Here is a 27,702-nt window from a genome sequence, read left to right as displayed (position 1 = left end):
ATCAGTGAGGGAATTTCTACCTTTGGCGTTATGTACATATATGAGAATATCAGTGTAAATCTCAGTACTCAGTTGGGAAAGGTGGGGATAGAGTGGGAACCAGGGGAAAGACCACCAAGTACTGTGTGGCTGTATATCACTATCAACATGATTTACAGTATGATGTGAAACTATAATACACCAATAAAAATATATTTTAAAAAAGGAACCTTAGCCAAGCGTGGTGGTGCACACCTGTGATCTCAGTATTTAGGAGGCTGAGACAGGAGGATCACGGGACAGCCTCAGCAATAGTGAGACTGTTATGAACCTAGTGAGACCCTGTTTCCAAATAAGAAATAAAATTGGGCTGGGAGTGTAGCTCGGAGGTAGAAGGCCTCTGGGCTCAATCTTCAGTACCCATCCCCCAGGAATTATGCACAAAGAAAAATAAGTTTTTGTAGTGTTGGGAATCAAACCCAGTACTTTGTGAATATGTCAAGTGTCCTGCCACTTAGCTACACCCCTATCCTGCTTGTATAATTCTTCTGACTGGTATTACAATAGGATTATACTATGTGTTATTTTGAGAAAACAGTATTTTTAAGCACAGAGGCAGTGTGATCTGAATATGGTAGTAGCTATACAAGTATTTACTGTTATAACGATAGATGGCCTCCAACTTCTAATTTATTGTGTTTTCAGTATTTATCTGTAAATCAGCTATTTGGTGCCAGAAGGGTAGACTTTGAACTACTGTACTTGTTCTAGCTTTTCAATTTAGGTATGAAATTTAGGTGCTTTTTGTGTTTAGCTATGTTTTCTGGTCTCGTCTCAGGTAGTCAGGGTGAGTTTTGATTTTAAATATAAGTAACACAAGATTTGCCATTTTAATAATTTTAAAATCCACAGTGCTGTTAAGTACATTTACATTGTTGTGCAACTATCACCACAAGCTCCAGAACTTTTTCATCATCACAGGTTTAAATAACAGGTTAGTTTTAAAAGAGGAAAAAGAAAAATAGTAAGCACTTAGCTTGATATGTATAAATCTGAATGATAATATGAAAAACAAGTGACCCTTGGGACCCATCTGTTCTCCAGAGTCATCTTCTGTTTCTCCCCCGTGAATGTTCTGTTCTAGTTGGAGGCAGCCACTTTAGCACTGCAATACTTTACTAATCAAAATGCATTTCTGCCATGAATTTTTCTCCAAGCATTTGAAATCATTTGCAACAAATTATTTACATAAAAGGTTAAAATACTATCAAATAATGCAGAGATCATATAATACACTGAAAATCATCTTGTTTAAAACACATTTATTTGTTCAGGGTTTAAACAAAATATGTTGCTTTTTAAGAAATTTAAAAAGTAATGCATATTTCTTTAAGGAAATATAAGCCATAGAAGAAGTGTGTAGTATCTCATTCTCTATAATCTGTCATATATGTATATTTTCATTCACACCTGACAATTTTTAAATGTAAAATTTTAATTGGTGCCTAGTAATTATACAAAACAGTGCTTTCTGTGGTTATATATTCTTACATGTTTAATGTAATTTGGTTACTTTCATTGCCCGTTAATTCCCATTGCCCCTCCTTTCTCCCCATGATTTTCATCCTCTATTTTTTGGTCTCCTTTCTATTTTCATGAAATACTTCCCCACCTCTCTAGCTTCCAGAGATGAGAGAAAACATACAATCTTGGACTTTCTGAATCTAGCTTATTTCACTTAACAAAATGATCTCCACACCCATCTATTTGTTCCTGCAAATGACATAGTTTTATTTTTTATGCCTGTGTAGAACTCTATTGTTTTACAATTTCTTTAGCCATTCATCTGTTGAAGGGCTGTTGTAAATTATGCTATTGTAAACATGGGTATGCATATATCTCTTAGATATGTAGACTTTAATTCTTGGTAGATATCTAGGGCTGGTATAGCTGGGTCATTCAGTGGTTCTATCTCTAGTCTTTTGAGGAATCTTCATACAGATTTCTATACTGGTTGTGTTAATTTACAATCACACTAATAGTGTAAAACTGTTCCTTTTTCTCTACATCCTTGCCAGCATTTGTTATTTGTATTCTTTTTTTTTTTTTTTTTGTGGGTCTGGGATGGAACCCAGGGGTATTTGACCTCCAAGCTGCACCCCCTGCCCTATTTTTTATTCTTTTATTTTTTTGACACAAGGTCTCACTGAGTTGCAGAGGGCCTCACTAAGTAGCTGAGGCTGTATGTGAACCGCAGTCCTCCAGTCTCAGCCTCCCGAAAATGCTGGGATTACAAGCGTGTGCCACCATGCCCGACTGTTACTTGTATTCTTGATTATTGGTCTTCTAACTGGTATGAAATGGAATCTCAGTGTAGTTTTGATTTGCATTTCCCTGATAGCTAAGGACATTGAACATTTTTTTCATATAACTGTTGGCCATATGAATTTTTTTCTTTTGAGAAATGTCTGTTTAGTTCATTTGCACATTTATTGATTGGTTTTTGGTGTTAAGTTTTTTGAGTTCTTTGTATATTCTAGATATTGATCTTTTCTTGGAAAAGTAGCTGGCAAAGATTTTTTTCTTCATTCTCTAGGCTCTCACATTAGGCTCTTGTTTCTTTTGCTATGCTTTTTAGATGCTGTCTCTTTTATTATTTCTTGGTACTATTTCCTGAGTTTCAGGAGTCCTATTGAGGCAGTTGCTGCCTGCTCTTGTTTGTTGGCATGTTGATGCTGTTTTTTTCTAGCAGTTGTGAATATTCTAGTCTAATTCCTAGTGTGTTTTTTTTTTTTTTTGTGGTACTGGGAATGGAACCCCTGGGCATTCTATCTCCATGCTACACCCCCAACCCTATGGTTTTTTTTTTTTTATTCTTTATTTTGAAACAGGGTCTTACTGAGTTGTAATGGGCCTCACTAAGTAGCTGAGGCTGTCCGTGAACTGCAGTCCTCCTGTCTCAATCTCCCAAATGCTGAGGTTACAAGCATGGGCCACCGTGCCTGGCTTCCTAGGTCTTTGATCCACTTTTTTTTTTTTTTTCCTTTGGTGGTACTGGGGTTACTGGAAGCCCTTCTACCTCCGGGCTACACTCCCAGACCTATTTTTACATTTTTATTTGGAAACAGGGTCTCCTAAACCAGCATGTGCAGCTGGTTTCGAACCTGCGCGATCCTCCTGTCTCTGCATCCCAAGCGCGGGGATTACAAGCGTGCGCCACCACGCCCGGCTCTTTGATCCACTTTGAGTTGACTTTTGTGCAGAGTGAGAGATAGGGATCTAGTTTTATTTTTCTATATATGGATATGCAATTTTTCCTAGTGCCATTTGTTGAAAAGGCTGTCTTTTCTTTATATTTTTGGTGCTTTTGTCAATGGTTAGACAACTGTATCTGTGTTGGTTTGTCTCTGTGTCTTCTATTCTCTTTCATAGTCTAAATGAAATACAAACTGTATCTGTGAAAAAGATTTCTACCCAGTCTGATAATAATTTAATTTTTATAATTTTTTTGTGTGGTATGAGGGATGGAACCCAGAGGCCTTCTACCTCTGAGCTATACTCCCAGAGTTATTTTATATTTTATTTGGAAACAGAGTCTCACTAAGTTGTTGAGAGCCCTACTAAGTAGATGAGGCTGACTTTGAACATGTGTGATCCTCCTGTCTCAGCCTCCCAAGTTCTGGGATTACAAGTGTGTGCCACCATGCCCGGTTCATAATCTAATTTTTAAAGATATGTAAATGTGTTATTAGAGATAAAAACAATTGATCAAAATCTTAAGTGAAATTTTTCCCTTTATAACATTTCCAGATATAATCTAGGTTATACTTGATTAGTGGTAGAATTGGAGATAGATAATAAAACATCTTACTGTGGTTCTAGCTTAATAACATTTTAGCCAACTCCTTTCCTGAACTATTAGTTATCTTCAGTTCATGTCAATGTGTTTATTTTATTTTATTTTATAAAAGTTAATACTTAGTCCTCTCCCTTTCTGTTCAGTATATGAGGCTGAAAGACTAGTCATTCCACTATTTCATAAATATAGCCAAAACCTTATTATAAATGATAAGTGGGATATAAAAACGTGAATAGCATAATATATGAGAGTTGCAGTTACTGTGAGATGAGTGAAATTATGAAGGGTTAGGGGATAGTTGACTAATAGTTTTTTGACTATCTAGCTTTTGAGCCATATCATTCCCAGTTCTGGTTGTAGTTTGAAATAAACAAATTATATGAATCACTGAGAAGCTATATTATCAGTAACAGGTATGTAAATGCCATAGTGGTATAAAGACATTCATTATTTTGGAGGACTAGAAAGGCCTCATAGGTGGTACTGAAGTTGGTGCTTAATAGATATTGAGAACTGGATGGGGACAAAGTGCATTACAGAGGGAGGAAATATGGGGAATTGTAGAAGGAGGATATGCATGGCACTTTAAAGGAACTAGAATAGTATAGTATTGTCGGAATACAAGATTGCTGGGAAACAGAAGTGAGAAATGAGAGTTCAGCTCTTTTTTTCCCCTTCTGTAGGTTATGTGGAACAATTTAGAAATTTAAGTAGAAGAACAGTATCATATATGCATTTTTGTAAGATTTAATGTTCATGATAGAGTGAATGTTGGCTTGTGGGGGAGAAGCGACTATTATAGGGAAACCCATTAAGAGAACAATTTTTAGATTCTTTTTTGTACTAGAGATTGAAACCAGAGGCATTCCACCTCTGAGCTACAGCAGCCCTATTTATTTTTTCTTTTGAAACAGGTTCTTGCTAAGGGTCTCATTAAGATGCTGAGGCTGACTTTGAATCTGCCATCCTCTTGTCTCAGCCTCCTAAGTAGTGGGATAATAGGTATGTGTAACTGCACCTGGTCCCAGCCCATTGATAGTTCTTTAAACACTTTCTAAAGCTGAGACAGGATGATCACAAGTTTGAGGCCAGATTCAACAATTTAGTGAGACCCTTAGCAATTTAGCAAGACCCTGTTTCAAAGTAAAAAGTAAAAAGGATTCGGGGGTGTACTCAGAGGAATAATGCCTTTATGTTCAATCCTGAGCACCAGTAAATAAATACATTCTCAATTTTTATATGTATCTAATTTTTGGATCCTCAAAATGTTGGGTAGTTGACTAAAGTTACCTCAGTAGTTTAAAATGCCTTCCTACCAGGTGAGGTGATGTACACCTATAATCCGAGTACTTGGGAGGTTGAGACAGGAGGATCGCAGTTTGAGTTCACCCTCAGCAACTTAGACAGACCCTCGACTTCATGAAACCCTTTTTCAAATAAAAATAAATAGGACTGGAGCTATACTTCAGAGGTAGAATGGCTTTGGGTTTAATTCCTAGTACTAAGAAAAAAAAATAGTCTTTCTTATGCCAGTAATCCCAGTACCTGAGATAGGAGGGTTGCAGGTTTAAGGCCAGTCTCAAAAATTTAGCAAGACTCTTTCAAAATAAAAAGGGCTGAGAATGTATCTCGGAGGGAGAATGCCCTTGGGTTCAATCCTAGTACAAACAAACAAAACCAGAAAAAACCAAAAGCCTTTCTTGACTAAATTTACCTTAACATTTTTAAATGTGTTTTTTTTTTTTAATACTTATATTTCAACGCTAGCAACTGTGGGCTGGGTATGTAGCTCAGTGGTGGAGCACTTGCCTGGATTGTGTGAGGTCCTGGGTTTGATCCCTAGCATTTGGGTTGGGTGGGGGGAGGCAGGTATTCTGTAGATCACATTTACCTTTTTCTCTGTGTACTACTAAGAATTTGGCTGTTTTTAAAATTTCTAAACAAAAAGAATAAGTGCCTCCTGTCATATTGTTGATACATTTATTATTAATATTGCACATATATATATTTTTTCCTAGTGGAAAAGAAGTCTAAGAAATAAAGTCATCTCTCTAGACCATAAAAATAAAAAAGGTGTTTGTGGGCATCCTGTCACTTCTAAGTCATCATCAGAAAGGTAAGATGCCTCTGTGTGTGTGTGCGTGTGTGTGTGTGCGTGCGTGCGAGCGAGTGAGCGAGAGAGAGATAGAGACGCAGATAGACAGATAGACAGACAGGCAGACATAGGATGGGCTGTACCGATGATGTGACCAGGAGTGATTCCCTTAAGTTCTTTGGTCTCAGTTACAACAGTGTTTAAAACAGAAGAGGAGTTGAACTCAATGACCTTTTAAGGTGTTTTTTTTTTTTTTTTGATACTGGGAATTAACTCAGGGTCATTTTTACCTCTGAGCTATACTTCCTATACTCCCAGCCCTATTTTATTCTTTGTTTTGAAACAGAGTCTTTCTAGGTTGCTGAGATTTTCCTTCAACTGCAGTCCTCCTGTCTCAGCCTCCCAAGTACTGGGATTACAAGAGTGTGCCACTGTGCTTGGCTTATGGTTCCTTTTAAGTTCTAACAACTTTCTGTGATTCTAAGTTATCTTAAGTCTTATTTTTGTGACAGAGTTTGCTGATAAGGCAAAAGTTATATATAATTATTATTAATGTTGGAAAAAAAGTCATTTGATCCTATAGTCATAGTATTCAGTTATTAAAATTAATAAATATTGATATTTTGAAATACTATAATATCTGGAGGAGTCAAATTGTAATTATTTTCAGAAGGAATTTATAGCATTTTAGTAAATAATTAGAAAGTTATTTTTAAAAGAGTTATTGGAATTTTCTCTTAGCATAATGAATGAAAAAAATGTGGCAAAGTAAAAATCACAGTTACTAGATGATCACAAATTTAGAAGAATAAATGGAGTCCCTGAATTTTTTTTTCTAGAGTACTTCTGAAGCTACTGAATCATATTTTCTCCTCTTTTCTTTTCTTTTCTTTTCTTTTCTTTTCTTTTTTTTTTTTTTCAGTACTGGGGATGGAACCCAGGAGCATTCTACCTCTGAGCTACACCCTAACCCTATTTTTTAAATTCTTTATTTTGAAACAGGGTCTCACTGTGTGTCTGTGGCTGTCTGAGAATTGTGATCCTTTTGTCTCAGCCTTCTAAATGCTGGGATTACAAGCGTTCACCACCACACCTGACTTATTTCCTCCTCTTAAGTAAGTTGTCTGTAGGAGCTATAAAACTATTGGTCACTCCATATCAGCTTATAAACCTCTTGACCTTCCACACTATGGGTAATTTGTTAAAGTGACCATGAAAACTCTATAGGTGCAGTGATGCTGTTTTTAATCCTCAAAACAAACATGTAGTTTGTAGATTTGATTTCTTCAAAGGTCATATAGAAGTTATATTTTGTATATATTTCATATATAGTTCTATATTTCATATAGAAGTTATATAATATCATATAGAAAGTTATATATATGGTCTTTTTTTTTTGCAGTACTAGGGATGGAACCCAAAGGCATTCTACCTCTGAGCTACACTCCCAGCCATATTTTTCTTATTCCTTATTTTGAAACTAGGTCTCTAATTTGCAGAAGGCCTCACTAAGTAGCTGAGGCTGTCTATGAACTGAGATCCTCCTGTCTCAGCCTTCCAAATGCTGGGATTATAAGCATGCGCTGCCATGCCCAGCTTTAAAAAGTTATATTTGAGAAATCATATTTTTAAATTAAGAAATGAAATCAAATTTTCTGAAAGGTTTGCATATAAAAGGTTGTTTTATTTTATGGGAGAGAAATTCTGAAAATCTTGAAACGCTTAAAATGTATCGATGTCTTATTTTTCCATAAGAATGCTTATAAAATAGCGGAGACAGGTTCTTTGATGATACTAATCAATACCCATTGTAACATATCATTACTTTAATATTGCCTCTTATTTCCCTGGAATTATCTATAATATCTTTTAGTTTGTTTTCTTCTAAATTATCAGCCTAACATAAAACAGCATTTTTTTTGCCTTCCTTATAGAGTTTACAACATTGACTCCTATTCCACAGTTAATGATTTTCAGGGTATCTGTATTAGCTCTATAAGGTCTACTTACTGTGCACTTAATGGCAAAGTTAAAGAATAAAAAAAAGATTATTTTTTGTGGTACTGAGCGCTGAACCCAAGGGCATTCTACCTCTGAGCTATACCCACAATCCTATTGTGTATATATATGTAGATGTATATATAATATATATACTTTGGAGTCATCTGTTTAATATAGGGAAATAACATTTTGTCAGTACTAGACACCATAAAATGTAAACACAATTACTGTCATAAACCTGGATATGCCTTCAAGGATACAAATTGGCTTTGTTTAGTTACCCTGTTTGTGTTTAGTGCACAAATAGGTCTGCATGTGAGCACTGTGTACATAAGAAAAGGTCCAAATTATAGGAGGCAGGAAAAATTTGAATTCTTTCAACATTCATTCAATTAAGTTTTATAGTAACATCTAGGTTTATTTTCCTTTCACTAACCACAATTCATGTTAAGCACATCATAACAGTAGCACAGTGAAGTGAATGAGGAAACAAAAATTTTTTTTATTTATTGGTGCACTGTATTCATACATCATAGTGGGATACAAACTTTTGTAGACATACATGCACACATCACCCAGTCAGCCCCCACCCGATCCCCACCCCATTCTCTCCCCATCCCTCCTTCCCATGCTTGGCTTAGTGGTTGACATCTAGTATTATAGCAATTTATCAAAAATTAAAAATGATAATCTCACATAACAGTTTCATTTGTCTGATACCAAGCTTTTGATGACTTAAAGATAACATTTCAATATTTCTTTTTGTTTTCTTTCTTACCAGAGAATATTTTTTTTCTATTTTTTAGGTGAAACTATCATATATTTATATATTTATTTTTCAGAAAAAAAATCTGTCCTAATATGGAATATGGATTCTAGATACCCAAAACGATTTTGAAAAAGAACAAAGCTAGAAGATATATATTTTCTGATTTCAAACCATATAAAGCTATAATAATTGAAACAGTGTAGTACTGTTCTAAAGGCAGATATATAAACCATTGGAGTTAAATACAAGCCTAGAGCTAAATTCTTCCCTATATTGTCAAGTTATTTTTGACAAGGTTTCCACGAACATTTGGTGGTGGAAATAATAATCCTTTAACTAGATATTGTTGAAAAATAATACTTACATGGAAAAGAATAAAATTGGACCCTTACCTAATCCCATATACAAATATTAACTCAAAATAGATAAAAGACCTAAATATAAATCTTAAGACTATAAACTTTTAGAATAAAATCTGGGTCATAAAACCTCACAACATTGAAATTGGCAGTGATTTCTTGGATATGATTTCAATGGCACAGGCAACAGAAGAGTATACAAACTCCCTAAAAAATAAAAAAATATTGTATATCCAAAGACAATGTAAACAGAGTTAAAAGTTAATAATAGAATGGGATAAAATATTTCCAAATGCTATATCTGAAAGTATATTAATATTCCAACTAGACATCCTAAAATTAACAACAATAAAAGCAAACAGTACAATTTAGAGATAGGTAAAAGACTAACATAAATAATGAATCTCCACAGATAACCAATCTTAGTTGTCTGTTGGATGGAAATTCTTGTTTCTCTGGTTCTGGTGTGTGTTACCTATTTCTTCTTTGTAGTTAATCTCTTTGAGTATTTTCTCTAGTGCTGGTTTTGAAGACATAAATTCCTTCAGTTTCTGTTTGTCTGGAAGCTTCTTATTTCTCCATCTAATTTGATAGAAAGTTTTTCTGGGTAGGAAATTTTTGGCTGGAAGTTGTTTTCTTTCAGAGTTTGGAATATGTTACTCCAAGCCCTTCTGGCTCTCATGACTTGGTTTGGGAAGTCTGGAGTGATTCTAATTGGTTTGCCTCTGAATGTCACTTGGCCCTTTGTTTTTGTTGCCTTTAAGATTCTCTGCTTGGCTTCCACATTGGTCATTTTGACAATTATGTGGCGTGGGGATCCTCTTCTCTGATCCTGTCTAAAGGGAGTTCTATAAGTTTCCTGGATCTGTGTATCGACCTCTTGCTCTATGTTTGGAAAATTTTCTGCTATTACTTCCTTGAAGAGATTGTTGATCCCTTTGGTTTCACTTTCTTTTCCCTCCTCTATTCCAATTATTCTTAGGTTTGCTCTCTTAAAATGGGCCCATATTTCAATGTCAGATTCCTGCTGTTGGATTTTTTTTTCTAAGTTAGAAAGTATGCGTTCATTTTTGGAATGATCATCTAAGAGCGAGATTCTGTTCTCCATGTGGTCTAATCGGTTGTTTGTACTTTGAATTGAGGCCTTTACTTCATTAATTGCATCCTTTATCTCTTTTTGGCTCTCTCTGAGTTCTTTTCGAAGCACCTCTATTATTTATACAGTTATTTTCCTAATTTGATCTTCTAGAAATCTCTGATTTTCTGTTTTATCGGGTTCTGATGTTGTGGGGTTGTGGGCATTCATTGCTCCAGTATTATTCCTCTTTCCCATGATTTCAGAAGTTTGTGCTTTCTCTGGGTTCTTCCCTGGGTCACAACGGCTTCACTTAAGGTGCTCTGGATCTCGAGTCTGTACTCTGAGACCCCACTACACCTTTACTGGGTTGTATCACAGAGTCTCCGACCCAGAGAGTCGATAGAGGCTGCTTTAAGCTATGGGGGGTGCCAGGTTGCACGTTCTCCTATGGTGTGATATCTCTGCCACCGCCACTCCCCCACTGGGTCAAGTCCCTGGGAGTACAGTACTGGGATTTCTCCTCTGTGGCCCGCAATTTGACTCACTGTTCTTGAGTTCGCAGGTGTAGCTGTACTGGACTCAGTGAATTTGCTGCTGCTGCCGCCGGTGGCAATATGGCGCCGCTGCTATGCCCTTGGCCGTGAGGCTGGCTTATTTCTTCTTGGTTTTGAGTTCCACTCTGAGTCCCTGCAGCGTGTGCTGAGTTCAGCCACTGGGAGCTTTAGATGCTCCCTGCGCTGAAAAATCCCACCTGGCTGTCCCGCAGCGGCTCACCTCGGCTTGCTGTAGCCATCCGGTGAATTCGCCGCTGCCGCCGGCAGTATGGCGCTGCTGCCACGTCCTCGGGCGTGAAGCTGGTGTATCTCCTCTGTGGCTCTGAGCTCTGTTCTCAGTCCGCTTTCTCTCTGGAGCCTGGTGATTTTTTTGTTTCTCTGGTGATGGTGTTTTCTGGCTATGAAAGGCACTGATTTTGTGGTAATGGAGATTGGTTGTTAGCGGGGCTCTTTAGCCCCGCTTTTCTCGGTCGCCATCTTCCCGGAAGTACCCTGCGATATCAGGAAACAAAATTTTGATACACTAGAAAACTGGTGTTCAGTGATACATTTACACCCTATTTATATGATTAAACATTAGATCATACAGTACCTTCCTACAGGATTACTGGCTAATTTGGGGATGGGGTTTAAACTGTTAGAGGTATTACTAACATGATAACTACTTCCCTTGTATATAAACATTAGAGCCATAATTTTATTGGTAGTAAAACTGATTATGCAAGTTGACTGAGCAGCTTCTCAGATAATGTGGTTAATGAGATCAGGGGAAATATTAACAAAGCTGCCCTTGACAAAAAATGGTTTTTCAACCTGCTTCCCACCACATCAAACTTAATCAGTACAGACCAACATGGTCAATCAGGTAATTCTTAATATGGACAAATGGGGGAGAAAGAAAAAAGTATATATGTACATGAGTAAGTGGGAACTAAATGCATTTTAGCAAGGACTGTCAGGTGGTGGTTCTGGATGAAACGTGTGCTGAAGCTAATTTCCACAGCTGTGTGCTGAGTGTGACCCAATGAGTTTCCAGACCATCCTGCTGTTGTGCTGTGGGGCTGGCCAAACCCTGCCGTAGGGGTTGCACTTGAGATACTCATGCCAGCCATTTGCTGATTCACTTGTGAGAGGCTCCCCCGAGGCTGCTGAGCTCGCGGCAGGCCAAACTTACTCTGGGGTGCTCCCATCTGTCCCACCAGTCCTCCCTGGGGACCAACAGCATTCTGAGGAAGTAGCATCACTCCAGTCTGTGCATTTCCCATGCACCCCCTGGGCAGGGCTTGCCCATCATCATGCTTGTACTCTGTCCCATCGTGTTTCCCATGGGGCTGCGAGCTGCAGGCACACCCATTGGAAAACCTTGAAATGTAGTCGATGCTTGTGAGGTAAATGGTAAATTTGTGGGTCCCATAAACACACCAGGAGTGCTTTGCTGTTGAATGGCTCCTGTGCCATACAGATAAAAGATGGAGTTTTTGGAGAGTTGTTTCTTCGCTGCTGCTTCTGATCTTGTAGCTTGCTCAGTGAATAGATCCAGATTCCCAGATGTTACTGTAGATAGGGTGGCAGCTCCTGGTACAGAAGATGTCCCTTGAGCTGGGGCATAACAGTTTCTGGTGAGGGATTAGAAATCATTGGCCCAAAGATGCCCAGATCATCATTCAGGTCTGGCACTGTGGCTGTATTTCCATTGGTCACTGGAGCTTCAGCAGAACCGTCAACTCCTAGCAGATCATCAGTGGGCTTTGCGTTTTTTTTTTTTTTTTTTTTTTTTTTTTTTTTTTTTTTTTTTTTTTAGGGCTGGTGCTTTTTTAGGCTCCAGTTGTTGATCTTTTTTCTTCTGCAACTTTTCAGTTCTAAGTGGTTTAGTAGGTTTTTCTGGCTCTTTTTATCTTCCTTTTTTTTCCTTTTCTCTATTTGTAATTGCTATAGCATTTTTATCATAATATTCTTTTCATACTTATCTCTGATGAAAAATTCTACTGCTTGATCTGTCTGTGGTTTGCGAAAGTTCTCTGGAAGATTGGCTTCATAGAGTAGTCTTGCTTTAGTATGCACTCTACTACCACTTGAAATTTTCTAGACTAGTTCTCTTATTTTCCTCTCAAAATCCACTAGGATTTCTTACATGAGAGCAAGACTTTCAGGACTGGTTTTAAGATCTTTTTGATTCCAGCTGCTGTATCTGTTCTGGTGTCCATTGGTCTAGGTTGACTGAATTGACCCCTGGATGTCTGAACCCCAAGATTTCTATGAATTCTAGCACATCTGATGAAAATAAATACACCAATGTTTCAGGGAGCCCATCAGGGACCTCGGCCTTGCAGTTGGCGCATTACTTGTTGTCTTCTCCCTCAGCAGTTTGCACAGGATGAGCTGGTGCTGCTCGTTCAGCCTCTGAGCCTTCTCCTGGCAGGAGCTCATTGCTATATCGGGAGCCAGGCAGGGGCCCCAGTGGCGGGCGCTGACTGGGCCAGGCAGAGTGGACACCTGGGACCATGGGCAAACTCTGCCCAGGAGGGGCAGCCGCAGTGGCGACATTGATGTGTCCCACCTCCTGGCTTCCCTGGCCCTCATGCTCCGCCTGAGCACTGAGGGGATATTTAACTTTTTTGAAACAGATCCTTGCTAGTTTGATGAGAGTTTCACTACTTGCCAAGGCTGTCCTCAAACTTGTGATCCTCCTTTCTCAACCTCCAAAGTAGTGGAATTACAGGTGTGCATCATCATGCCTGGCTAAAAATATGAACATTTAAAAACAGATTATTAACATAAAAACAATAATTACCAAAATTGCCACACTTTTTTTTTTTTTTTTGGTGGTACTGGGGTTCCTGGAAGCCCTTCTTCCTCCGGGCTACACTCCCAGACCTATTTTTATATTTTTGAAACAGGGTCTCTTACGCCAGCACGGCTGGCTTCGAACCTGCGCGATCCTCCTGTCTCCGCCTCCCAAGCGCGGGGATTACAAGCGTGCACCACCACGCCCGGCAAATTTGCCACACTTTTAATACATAAAAATTACTTGACATGGTCTTGACGTGGTTCTGACAAAAGGAAATGTTTAAAGTGATATATTCAGTAGGCAATAGTATAATCAGTTTTATAGTTTGCTCAACCTGCCAGCTTTAGAATGGTGGAATGTGATTTTTTTTAACAAATGTTTTAAATTTAGAGGGCTTTGTATTATTCTAAAATTTCTACTCAGAGTCAGAAAATGGGCAATTGAACTTAGTTGATGCTTTTGGAAGAAAGAAATACAAATGGCTAGCAAATATATGAAAAAGTATTCAGTATCTTTAGCAGTCAGGGAAATACAAATCAAAACTACCCTGAGATTCCATCTAATCCCAGTTAAAATGGCATCAAGAATACAAATAATAATATATGCTGGTGAGGATGTGGGGAGAAAGGGACACTTAGAAACTGTTGGTAGTGTTATAAATTGTCAGTATGGAGGTTCCTCAAATGCCTAGGGTTGGAACGCTATGTGACCCTGCTTATACCACACCTTGGTATCTTTCCAAAAGTCAATACTATAGTGATATATGCATCCCCATGTTTATAGCAGCAAAACTCACAGTAGCCAAATTATGGATCCAACCTATTCAGGTAATATGTGGTGCATACACACAGTGGAATTCTACTCAGAAATAAAGAACAAAATCATGCCATTTGCAGGAAAATGGATGGAACTAGAGAACGTGGTGCTAAATGAAATTATCCGGTCTTAGAAAGTGAAGGATAATGTGTTCTTTTGTATGTGGAAGCTAGAAATAAAATAGGAAAGAAAAAAGACTCTCATGGAAATGAGATCAGCAGAAGGGAGTCATGGGAAGAAGGGAGGAGAGAAAGGAGGGTGAAGGAAGGAAACGGACTAGTAATGTTTTGTTCATATAGGAAGGTATCACCACTAGTATCACTAATGCAAGGGGAGACAGGAAAGGGTCAGCTGAGCGGGGCTGCAGAAGGAAACACTCCAAGAGATGTGTGGATTTATGAATGTATCTGTTTGAATCTCACTGCAATGTATAATTTTATTGTATCACTGGAATTCTAAAATAAATAAAAAGACTATTCACTGCTAGTGTATTGAAATACAAGTGATTTATGTATGTTGGCCGTGTGTGCTGTGACTTAATTAGTTCTAGTAGTTTTTAGTGGATTCCTTGCAATTTTGAGATATGAGATAATGATGCCTGGCATGGTGGTGCCTGCCTATGTTCCTAGTACTTGGGAGGCTGAGACAGGAAGATCAATGACTCGTGGCCACCTCAGCAATTTAGTGAGGCCCTCTGCAACTTAGTGAGACCTTGTTTAAAAAAGGCCAGATGTGGTGGTCCACACTTGTAATCCCAGGACTTGGGGGGGGCTGAGATAGGAGGATCAAAGATTCATGGCCAGTCTCAGCAACTCAGGGCCTCAACTTAGTGCTGGGCTTGCTGTAGACTTTTCATAATTATACTTTATCATGTTGAAGAAGTTCCATTCTTAATTTGTTGGAGGCTTTATGTCATGAATGGGTGTTTGATTTTTGGAAAACTTTTTTTTTCTGCAGCTATTCCATGTAATTTCTATCAGTTATTCTATTAATATAGTGCACAGATGTTAAACTTATATTCTTGCAATAAATTCCACATGATTTATAATCCTTTTTATATATAGCTGAATTCAGTTTGCTTGGATTTGTTGATATTTTACATTTGCATTCAAGAGGAGAATTCATCTGTTGTTTTAATTTTTTTGGTACTGGGGATGGAACCCTGGGGAATTATACCTCTTAGCAATATTATGGCCCTCTTATATATTTTATTTTATAATAGGGTTTTACTAAGTTGCTGACGGCCTCCCTAAGGTGCTGAGGCTGGCCTTGAAGCTTGAGATCCTCCTGTCTCAGCCTCATAAGTACTGGGATTATAGGTATGCACCACCACATCTGGTTTCACCTTTTTTTTTCTCCTTGTGTTGTATTTTTCTGGCTTTGGTATTAGGTTCATACTGGCCTCAGAATGGGTTGGAAATTATTCTCTTCTATTTTTTTCCCTTAGGAGATCTTTTTGAGAATTGGTATCAGTTCTTTAATGTTTAGATGAATTTATCAGTGAAACCATGTGTGTTTTTTTTTTTGTATGTGTGAGAAAATTTAAAATTACAAATTTAAGTTTTAAAATCTTTTTAAGCCAGGTGTATTGGTGCATGCCTGTGATACCAATACTTGGGAGGCTGAGACAGGAGGATTGTAGATTTGAGGACAGCCTGAGCAAAGAGTGAAGCTCTCATCAAGCTAGGGAGACCCTGTTTTAAAATAATAAAAATAAGCTGGGCATGGTGGCGCACGCTTGTAATTCCTGGGCTTGGGAGGCTGAGACAGGAGGATCACGCATGTTCGAAGCCAGCCTCAGCTACTTAGTGAGGCTCTCAGCAACTTAGTGAGATCCTGTTTCCAAATAAAATAGAAAATATGTCTGGGAGTATAGCCCGGAGGTAGAAAGCCTCTGGGTTCCACCCCCAGTACCACACACACACACACAAAAATAATAATAATAAAATAAAATAAAATATTAAAAATAGGGCTGGGGATGTAGCTCAGAGGTAAAATTATGCCCCTGGGTTCAATCTCCAGTAACACACATACACACAGACACACATACAAAACAAAATAGTACTTTTCCTTTAGTTTTTGTGAATCAGTTTTGGTACTTTGTGTCTTAGGGCTTTTACTTTTTATGTAAGTTATCTAACTTTTTTGCCATACGGTTGTTGAGAGCATTCCTCTATAAGCCTTTTAATTCCTGTTACACTGTTAGTGACCACCCTTCCCTTTGAGTCTTTCTTTTTTTTTTTTTTTCTTTTTTGGTGGTACTGGGACTGGAACCCTTCTACCTCCGGGCTACACTCCCAGACCTATTTTATATTTTATTTGAAAACAGGGTCTCTTAAGCCAGCGCGGCTGGCTTCGAACCTGCGCGATTCTCCTGTCTCTGCCTCCCAAGCGCGGGGATTACAAGCGCGTGCCACCATGCCTGGCTTCTCTCTTTTTCTTGATCAGTCTATGTAATGATTTGTCAACTTTGTTAATCTTTTCAAAGAATTGGCTCTTGGTTTCATTACATTTCACTATTGATTTTTTTATGTTGTTTTATTTGATATATTTTCAATATAGTCTTTATTATTTTTTTCCTTTGGATATAGTTTGCTGTTCTTTTTTTAGTTTCTTTCTTTTTTTTTTTTTAATGTGGTACTCAGGATAGAACCTGGGGACATTCTACCTCCAAGCTATACCTCTAGCCCTATTTTATTCTTTATTTTGAAACAGGGCCTCACAAGTTGTGGAGGCTGGCCCCAAACCTGTGATCCTCCTGTCTCAGCTTCCCAAATACTGGGATTACAAGCATGTGCCACCATGCCCGGCTAGGTAGGTTTTGATTTGAGGTCTTTCTTCTTTACTAACTGTCTTCTAAATACTAGAATTACAGGCTTGTGCCACCAGACCCAGCTTAGTTGGGTCTTTTGAACTCATTTTTTGGAGGGGAATGGGGTACTGGAGATGGAACCCAGGGTGGTCTACTTCTGAACTATATCCCCAGGCTTCTTTTATTTTAAAATTTAAAACAGAGTCTCACGAGATTGCTGACAGTCTCACTAAGTTGCTGAAGCTGGTTTTGAATCTGCATAGGCATTTACAGTTTTAAATTTCCTAATAAACATTGCTTTAGTGTGATCCACAAATTCTGGTGTATTGTAGTTTTGTTTTCATTGAGGTCAAAAGTGTTTTTTAATTTCTGGTATGATTGTCTCTTTGATCCATTTGTTAAGTATGTATTGCTTAACTTCTACATATTTGTAAAGTTTGAAGAATTTCTTTCTGTGAATTTTGAGTTGAATTATATTATTGTCTTGTCTTGTTTTTGCTTATTGTATCCATTATTGGGATATTTAAGTTTCCAGCTATTATTGTCGAACTTTTTTTCTTCAATTCTGTTTTTTTTAACCTCATTTACTTTGATATGTTATATGTTTATAAGTGTTAATTATCATTGTTAATGGATTGACATGTAATTATACTTAAATTTTCTATAGTACAATAGTTCTACAGCACCACTGCTCTCTTTTGGTTATTGTTTACATGGGATATTTTTGTCATACTTTCATTTTTAACCTATTGTGTCTTTAGATCAAAAGTGAATATCTTACAGACATCATTTAATTCAAGCATGTGTTTTTATTCAATCTGCTAATCTTTGTATTTTCATTGGTGAGTTTAGTTGATTTACATTTAAAGTAATTATTGTAATGAAACAATTAAGTCTTTTGTGTGTGTGTGTGTGTGTTGGAGATTGAATCCAGGGCCTTTCACATGCTAGAGAAGTGCTCTACCACTGAGCTCTATCCCCAGCCCTTAGTTTTTTTTTTTTTTTCCCATGGTATTGGAGATGGAACCCAGGGGCCTTTTACCTCCGGGCTATACTCCCAGACCTATTTTATATTTTATTTGGAAACAGGGTCTCTTAAGCCAGCTGAGGCTGGCTTTGAACCTGCGTGATCCTCCTGTCTTGGCCTTCCCAGCTCGGGATTACAAGTGTGTACCACCATACCCACCCCAGCCCTTAGTTTTTAAAATTCTCATTAGTCTTGCTTATATGGATTTATAATAGTTATATCTTTGTGTTGAATTGATCTCTTTATCACACCATCTTCATGACCTTTGTCTCTTTACAATTTTGTCTTAAAGTCTATTTTGTTAGATATAGGCAAGACTACTACCTCTTGCTTCAAGTTTCCATTTGCTTGCAATATTACTTTCCTGCCTTTTGTTTTCTGTGAGTGTGTGTGTGTGAGTGTGTGTGTGTGTGTGTGTGTGTGTGTGTGTGTGTGTGTATGCACATGTTCTTACTGGTGAAGTGAGGTTTTTGTAGGCAGTGCATTGATGCATAAACAATACATTTATGAGTTTTTGGAGAAACAGACAAGAGAATCCTAGACTTAAGGCCAGCCTCAGCAACTTAAAGAGACTCTGTTTCAAAGTATGAAATAAAATAGGGCTTAGGGTACAGCTCAAGGGTAGAACACCCTTGGATTCAATCCATAGTGCAACAGAAGAAAAAAAAGTTAAAAAATTGGGAAATGATTTTCTAAATCAGTATTTATTTCATATAGTTTTACCATTAGATTAAAAATACATCTTATATATCCTTAAACTTTTATATGTATTTTAATGCTGGGCGTGGTGGCGCATGCTTGTAATCCCCACGCTCGGAGGTGGAGACAGGAGGATCGTGCAAGTTCGAAGCCAGCCACGCTGGCTTAAGAGACCCTGTTTCCAAATAAAAAGTATAAAATAGGTCTGGCCAGAAACCCCAGTACCACCAAAAAAAAAAAAAAAAAAAATTATATGTATTTTATTTGGTTAATTAAACTGTAAGGAATAGTTTAATTTCCAGCCTACATAAATTATCTGTTCATTTTACTAGTCAATTGATAGTATTTACCTAGGTAAAATTGAATTACTTACTAATCCTTAAAAAAATTCTCAATAGTGTTTGCTTAGTATAGAAAATAGAAATAAAACAAGTAGAAAACAGCCAGTTACCTTAAAAAATTTAAGATAGGGGACTTTTTTCAGGGTTATAAAATAACCTTTATTTTTTAAAGTTAACATATGTACTACAGGAAACAAAAACACATGAAGCAAAGAACAAAGTCATCCAGTCATAATCAGCTTAGTTGGCTGTGGCCTTTTAATTTCTGTGTATACATTCACAACATGCCATTTGTCTGATCAAGATTGTGCTTTTCCACAATTCAATATTCAATTCAAAATCCCAAAGTTACAAGAGTATTTTCTATTTTTACTATAACCAAGGATATAGTGCATCAACTCAATCTGTTAAAAAAAAATAATCCTGCCTTTCTTGGGTGCATCTTGGGCATGGAATTGTTACGCCTCTGGGCAGTGTGTATCAGGATTTGTTCATCTTGCTGGTAGCAGAGGGACAGAAGGAAGTGCCTAGAGGTGGAAGCAAGTGTTTTTCAGATTTACATTTTGATTTTAATATGAGCCATTGGTTTGTGTGCATCTTCTGTGCTGTCCAATAGTAATACCTTAATTCACTGGGAACATGCTTTCAAGCTAATAAAATCTGGAACTCTCAGAAACATGCTGGTATACTTTTGCTTTATATCTCACTTTATTTTATTTTCTTTTACTTTATTATTTTATTTTGCGGTACTGGGGATTGAACCCAGGGGCATTGTACCTCCAAGCCACACCCCTCCAGCCCTATTTTTTTTTTTTAAGTCTTTTTATTTTTGAAACAGGGTCTCACTGAGTTGCAAAGGGCCTCACTAAATAGTAGCTGAGGCTGTCTGTGAACTGCAATCCTCCAATCTCCGCTTCCCGAATACTGGGTTTACAAGCATGTGCCACCACACCCGGCTATATCTCATTTTAAATTTAGCATTAAGGGAATGCAGTACTTTACTTATAACTCTGCCAATATGTCTAGCCAAAGATAGGGGACTTTTAAGAGACCAAGTAACACGCTATTAATGGCTTTATCATGACATTCTGCTGTTGCTAGGCACTTAAGTTTTTTTTTTTTTTCCTGTTCTGGGGATGGAACCCAGGGGTATTGTACCTCAGAGCTACACCCCCAGCCTTGTTTTTTAGTCTTTTTATTTTTTGAAACAGTGTCTCACTGAGTTGGGAAGGGCTTTGCTAAGTACCTGAGGCTGTCTGCAAAGTGGGATCCTCTGGACTTCCCCTCCTGAATGCTGGGATTACAAACTTGCACCACCATGCCCAGCTACACTTTAGGTTTTAAGTTTCCTCTTTTCCTCCCTCCCTATATTCCTACATTCTTTCTTTCCCTGAGCATTTTGCTATTGCTGGGCGTTTAAGGTTGTCTTTAGTTTATTTCTCCTTCTTATATCACTGTCCTCCCCTTTTCCTCTCTTGTGCTAGGGATTGAACCAGGGCCTTGTAAATATAAGGGAAGTGCTCTGTCACTGACCTATACCCCAGCCCTGTTTCTTTCTTTTTTATTTTATTTTTTTATTTTTGTGGGTTTGGGGATGGAACATAGGGGCATTTGACCTCCAAGCTACACGCTCTGTCCTATTTCTTTTTATTCTTTATTTTTGAAACAGGGTCTCACTAAGTTGCCGAGGGCCTCACTAAGTAGCCGAGGTGGTCCGCAAACCGCGATCCTCCAGTCTCAGCCTTCCAAATGCTGGGATTATAAGCATGCACCATCATGCCCGGCTCTGTTTATTTCTATTATAAACAATACTGTGGTGAATATTTTGTGCATAAAATTTTACTTCTCTCCTATATTTCATATTTTCTTTTGTGTGGAATTCCAGAAATGGAATTATTTTAAGAGTACACTGACTACATATATCTGACTTCTAGTTTCACCAGTTGCTAACATTTTACCACATTAGCTGTCTCTCATTCTCTTTTTATACATGTGTATGAAAGTAACTTGCAGATATCATGGCATTTCTTTTTTAAATACTTCAGTTTGCATTTCTTAGAAACAAAGGCATAAACAGGGTAATCCCAGTACTTAGTAGGCTGAGGCAGGAGAGTTGCAAGTTTTAAGCTAGCCTAAGCTATTTATTTATTTATTTATTTATTTATTTATTTATTTATTTATTTATTTTTGTGGGTCTGGGGATGGAACTCAGGGGCATTTGACCTCCAAGTTACACCCCTAGCCCTATGTTTTATTCTTTATTTTGAAACAGGGTCTCAACTAAGTTGCGGAGGGCCTCACTAAGTAGCTGTGGTTGGCTTCAAACCTGTGCAATCCTCCTGTCTCAGCCTCCCAAGCATAGGGATTACAAGTGTGTGCTACCAAGCCCGTCTAGCCTAAGCAATTTAGTGAGACCTCAGCTCAAAAATTTTCTATCAGCTGGGGATGGTGGTTCATGCTGTAATCCTAGTACTTTAGAGATTGAGATAGGAAGATTGCAGGTTCGAGACCAAACCCAGCAATATAGTGAGATTCTCATCAACCTAGTGAGTTCCTGTTTTAAAAAATAAATAAATAAAAAAGAGAGCTAGGGTATAGCTCAGAGGTAGAATACCCATGGGTTTAATCCTCAGTGTTAAATAAAAAAAGAAAAGAAATTTTTTTCTACTGTGGAAATCAACAGAACTACTCTATGACCCAGCTATACCAGTATCTTTCTAAAGGATTAAAATCATATAATAATAAAAAATTAAAGTCAGAATTCTGTTGTGATACATCTATCCTCATGTTTATAACAGTGCACTTCACAATAGCCAAAATTTGAAACCAACCTACATGTCTGACAAAAGATGAGTGGATAAAGGAAAAGTGGCATATACACACCATAATGGGATCTTACTCAGCCATAAAGAAGAATAAAATTATGTCATTTGCAGGAAAGTGGATGGAACTAGAGGATATTATGCTAAGTGAGATCAACCAGTCTCAGACAATCAAAAGTTGTATGTTTTCTCTCATATATGGAAACTAGAGAGAAATAGGAAAGAAAAGAGACTGAATAATAGGGACAGAGTCCATTAGGATAGTGGAAGGGGATGGGGGAGGGAGGGAGGAGGGAAGGGGAAAAAAGGTAGAAGGCCCCAAAGTAAGAAATTGACCAAATAAAATTATTATGTCCAAATATGAGGGTATCATCAACAACTTCAACTTTATCAGTATATATGGAGAAGGGAGAGGGGAGTAATGGAATGGGGTTAGGAAGGAACCATACGAAGAGATGTATCACTTTGAATCTCATTATGATTTATAATCATATTGCACCATTAAAATTCTAAAAAAAAAAAAAAGAGCTAGGGGCATAGCTCAGTGGTAGAAAGCCCTGGAGTTTATTACCATTCATCCTGTATAAAAACAGTAGCAACAAAAAGGGCATTCTTACATAACAACCACAATATATTATCAAAAAATTAATTATAACTTCATCTCATCATCTTCTATGAATTCCACAATCAGAATTTCCTAAATGCCCACAAAATGTGTTTTATTTTATTTATGTTCAGGGTCAAATTGAGGCTCATTCATTATATTTGACTATATACCCCATTACTCTATTTATAGAAGCTCGTACCTGCTCTGCCCCATTCCCTCCTTTTGTTGGTGATATTGAGTTTTCTTTTCTTTCTTTCCTCCTCTCCCTCCTCTTTTTTATTTTATTATGATGCTTGGGATGAACCCAGGGCCTTGCATATACTAGGCAAATGCTCTACCACTGAGCCACATTCACCATCCCCATGGCATTGAATTTTGAAGACTCTAGGCTGGTTGTCTTAGAATATCTTGCTTTCTGTGCTTTTATGATATTTCTGGATTTGCCCTTATGATTATTTTATATTTTTGGCAAAAATACTTGATGTCATATACTTCTTACTGCACATTTCAGAGGGTATGTAATGTCTGATTTTCCCACTGTTGGCGGCCCTGTGTTTGATCATTTAGTTAAGGTGGTGTCTGCAGGATCTCTTCATAGTAAGTGCCATTTTCCCTTTGTAAGTACTAATCATCTGTGAGCTCAATTACCTGTTTGCATTTTGTTGACACCAAGTTGACTGAGTACTGCTGGGAAACAAAGAAACAACAGTGTATTTGTAGAACTGTAAATTCATGATTATTAATCTCATAGGGATTCCTTAACTACAAGAGTTTTCTGTACTTCTGTAGTAAGCTTCTATTGTCCTTCTCCACAGTGATTATTTGAAACCTTTTCTCTTGTTGAGCCTATGTTCCTTTCAGTTTTAGGAAATGATCCTTGCTCCTTCTACTTAAAAAATCCTCTTATTGGTACATTATAATTGTATATCATAATGAGAGTCAAAGTGATACATTAAATACATGCACACATCACTTGGTGTAATTCCCTTCAGATCCCACTCTTCTCCTCTTCTTCCCTTCTCATACCTACCATGAAATTGGAAGTGATACCTTTGTGTATGGATATAATTTTATTTTGAACCGTTCCCTTCTTCAAGACTCATTTTCACCTCTCCATTTCCCTCCCCCAGTTCCACTGTTCTACAGGTCTCTCTCCTCCTTTCACTGAAGTTCCTTTGGTTTTTTATTTTCGTTCTAGCTTCCACATATGAGAAAAAGCATACAGCTCTTGAACTGAGACTGGCTGATCTCATTTAGTATTATATTCTACAGTTCCATCCATTTTTTTTGCAAATGACATAATTTTGTTTTTCTTATGGCCAAGTAAAATTCCATTGTGTGTATATACCTTATTTTCTTTATCTATTTATCCACTGATGAGAACCTAGGTTGTTTCTGTAACTTGGCTATTGTGAATTTTGTTCCAATAAGCATAGGTATGCATGTATCACTATAGTATGTTTTTTTTTTTTTGCAGTACTGGGGATGGAACCCAGGGGCATTATACCTCCAAGCTATACCCCCAGCCCTATTTTTAAATTCTTTATTCTGAAACAGGGTCTCATTGAGTTACAAAAGGCCTCACTAAGTAGCTGAGGCTGTCTGTAAACCACGGTCCTCCTGTCTCAGCCTCGTAAATGCTGGTATTACAAGTGTGCGCCACCACGCCTGGCTTATAGTACTTTTTTTAAAATTGTGGTTTAGGAGATGGAATCCAGAGGCATTCCACCTCTAAGCACCCCCAGCCCTATTTTATTCTTTTATATTAAAACAGAGTCTCACTAAGTTTCAGAGGGCTTCCCTAAGTAGCTGAGGCTGGCTTTGAACTTATGATCTTCCTATCTTAGCCTCTCAAGTACTGGTATTACAAGCATGTGTCACCATGCCTGGCTATCACTATCGTATTCTGACTTGAATTCTTTTAGAAAGTTACCAAGAGTGGGATGGCTGATCATAGTGCTTTCATTCCTAGTCTTGAGGAACCTGCATACTGATCTCCATAATGGTTGTACTAATTTATAGTCCCACCAATACTGTATAAGAGTTTCTATTTCCCCACATTCTTGACAGCATTTATTATTATTTGTATCCACCCCTTTTTTGAATACAGGGGTATTCTACCTCTTAGCTACACTCCCAGCCCTTTTTTATTTTTATTATTTATTTATTTATTTTTATTTATTTTTTTGTGGGTCTGGGGATGGAACCCAGGGGCATTTGACCTCCAAGCTACACCCCCTGCCCTATTTTTTATTCTTTATTTTTTTGAAACCGGGTCTCACTGAGTTGCAGAGGGCCTCACTAAGTAGCTGAGGCTGTCTGCGAACTGCGATCCTCCAGGTCTCAGCCTCCCGAATGCTGGGATTATAAGTGTGCACCACCATGCCCGGCTATTAATTTATTATTTATATATTTATTTTTTTTGCAGCATTGGGGATGAAACCCAGGAGCATTCTACCTCCGAGCTACACCCCCAGCCCTATTTTTATTCTTTATTTTAAAAGAGGGTCTCATTGAGTTGCAAAGGGCCTAAGTATCTGAGGCTGGCCGTGAACTGCGATCCTCTTGTCTCAGCCTCCCAAGTACTGGGATTACAAGCGTGCACCACCACGCCCAGCTAATATTTGTGTTTTGTCCCTCTTTTTAGTCTTTTCTCCAGTTTACACTTGTTTTCCTTTGGAGAATACCTGACCATTTCATTGGTCTGTGTATCTATTTCTGTGCCAGTATCATGCTGTTCTTGTTTTTAAGGCTCTATACTGTAATTTGAAATCATTTATTATTATACCTCTTAGATGGCTTTTATTGCTCAGAATTGCTTTGACTATTCTGGGTCTTTTGTTCTTTCATGTGAATTTTAGGACTTTTCTCCCCCTACCTCTATGCAGAATGACAGTGGTATTTTAAAATGAATTATGTTGAATATATAAATTATTTTTGGTTGTTTGGCCATTTTGACAATGTTTCATCTTCCTATCCAAGAATATGGAGGTCTTTCTATTGTCTGAGATCTTTAGTTTGTTTCTTCAGTCTTCTATAATTTTTTTTTTTTTTTTTTTGGTGTGGTACTGGGAATGGAACCCAGGGGCATTATACCTCTGAGCTACATCCCTAGCCATACTTTTTATTCTTTATTTTGAAACAAGGTCTCACTGAGTTGCAAAAGGCCTCACTAAGTAGCTGAGGCTGTCTGCAAACCTGCAATCATCCTGTCTCAACCTTCTATAAGTTTTTTTTTTTTTTTACTGTTATAAGTCTCTATCTTCTTGGTTAGATTTATTCCTAAGTATTTTATTAATTTAACTTTATTTTTTTTTTAGGCAATTGTTTTCCAGAGTTCTTTTTCAGTGGATTCATGGTTGGTATATAGAAAAGCTTTTGATTTTTATATTTGCTGAATTTGTGTATCAGCTCTAAAAGTCTTCTGGTTGACTTTTTTGGGTCTTTCACATATAGAATCATGTTATCTGCAAACAGATAATTTACTTCTTTCCTAATTTATATTTCTTTAATTTCCTTCTTTTGACACATTGCTCTGGCTAAGATTCTAAGTGCTGTATTGAATAGGAGTGGTAATAGTGGGTATCCTTGTCTTGTTCATGGTTTTAGAGAAAATACTTTTAGTATTTCCACATTCAGTATGATGTTTTCTTTGTGTTTACCATATAGTGCCTTTATAATGTTGAGGTAAGTTCCTTCTATCCCTAATTTCTTCACTTTTTCTTTTCCTTTCTTTCTTGTTTATGGTCCTGGGAATTGAACCCAGAGGCATTCTACCTCAAAGCTACACCCCTAGCCTTATTTTATTTTTTGTTTTGAAACAGGGACTTGCTGGGTTGCTGAAGGTCTCATCAGTAAGTTTCTGAGGCTGTCCTCTAACCTGTGATCTTTCTGACTCAGCTTCCAAATTCTGGGATTACAGGGATGTGCCGCTGTGCCTGGCTATGCTAGGTAGACTTTTTATGTCCTTGAAGAAGCTTTACTCATTTCAGAGCATTTGTGTTTCTTTTTCTTTTTCCTTTTCTTTTCTTTCTTTCTCTCTCTCTCTTTTTTTTTTTTTGTAGTACTGGGGATGGAACTAGGCATTCTATCTCTGAGCTAGCTACACCTCCAGCTCTGCATTTTATTCTTTATTTTGAAACCAGGTCTCACTAAGTTGTTGAGGCCCTCAATAAGTAGCTGAGGCTGGCTGTGAACCGTGATCCTCCTGTTTCAGCCTCTCAAGTACTGGGATTTCAAGTGTGTGCCACCATTCCTGGCTAATATTTGTGTTTTGTCCCTGTTTCTAGTCTTTTCTCCAGTTTCCACCTGTTTTCCTTTGGAGAATACCTGACCTTCTTAAACTCTTTAGTTTGGCCAGGCGTGGTGGTGCACACTTGTAATCCCAGTGCTTCGGAGGCTGAGACAGGAGGATCGTACAGGTTTGAAGCCAGCTTCAGCTATTTAGTGAGGCTCTCAGCAACTTAGTGAGACCCTGTTTCCAAATAAAAAGTACCAAATAGGTCTGGGAGTATAGCTCATGGGTTCCACTCCTAGGACCACCAAAAGAAAAAAACACACACTTTTGTTTGAAGGTCATATCCTTAGTAATACCTTTTCTTGAAGAAGCGTAGCATTTGTAATTGTCTTTCATATAACTTAGCACAATTTTAATTAAATAATGAATGGAATTGTTCTCTGGAATGTAAGCTCTATGAAGACAAGAGCTCTGTCTTGTTTGTTGCTAGGTGTCAGGATCCTACCAGCACAGCTATTTTGCTAAAAGTGTTAAAAGAGTATTTGTTGTATGATATCAATTCATAGAGATGACACTCATCTATTATTTATAGCTTATGCTTCTTTTTTTTCTAATTCATTGTGTTTGGAGTTTTAGTGTATTTCACAGAAATTCTTTGGACTTGTGCTTTCTTTATTCTAGATGGTCTGGCAATATATACTCAAGTAGCTGCTGCAAATAGATAATATTTTTGAGATCTCCTATGTTATCTTGAAAATACATGAGCATTTTGGATTCTGTTTCTTAATATTCTTGTGTGGTAAACTGTGCAAACTGCTTATTCGAGATTAAAATAGATATATTTCATTTTTTTTCTTTT

At 37.6% G+C, this 27,702-nt stretch overlaps 1 protein-coding gene and 1 pseudogene across 3 annotated transcripts in view; one reads left to right on the top strand and one right to left on the bottom strand.

The window, feature by feature from the left end:
- SENP7 (SUMO specific peptidase 7) overlaps window positions 1–27,702 on the top strand; it is a gene marked incomplete at both ends in the record, with an annotated part of 129,143 nt that overhangs the window by 21,064 nt on the left and 80,377 nt on the right. For both annotated transcript variants that reach the window (XM_080695718.1, XM_080695719.1), the window contains one exon: window positions 5,857–5,954. In XM_080695718.1, coding sequence (XP_080551844.1) covers window positions 5,857–5,954 — 98 coding nt within the window. The remainder of the gene's footprint in view (window positions 1–5,856; window positions 5,955–27,702) is intronic.
- On the bottom strand, window positions 11,650–13,238 carry LOC308263106 (stromal membrane-associated protein 1-like; annotated as a pseudogene). Its single transcript has 2 exons — window positions 12,863–13,238; window positions 11,650–12,756 (listed from the first exon to the last, which is right to left on the bottom strand). The product of its transcript is annotated as a stromal membrane-associated protein 1-like (transcript).

This window comes from Muscardinus avellanarius (assembly GCF_963383645.1).
Source record: "Muscardinus avellanarius genome assembly, chromosome: 5".
Classification (NCBI taxonomy): domain Eukaryota; kingdom Metazoa; phylum Chordata; class Mammalia; order Rodentia; family Gliridae; genus Muscardinus; species Muscardinus avellanarius.
Note: the sequence above shows the minus strand (reverse complement) of the source record. Positions and strands in the feature narration are given on the sequence as shown.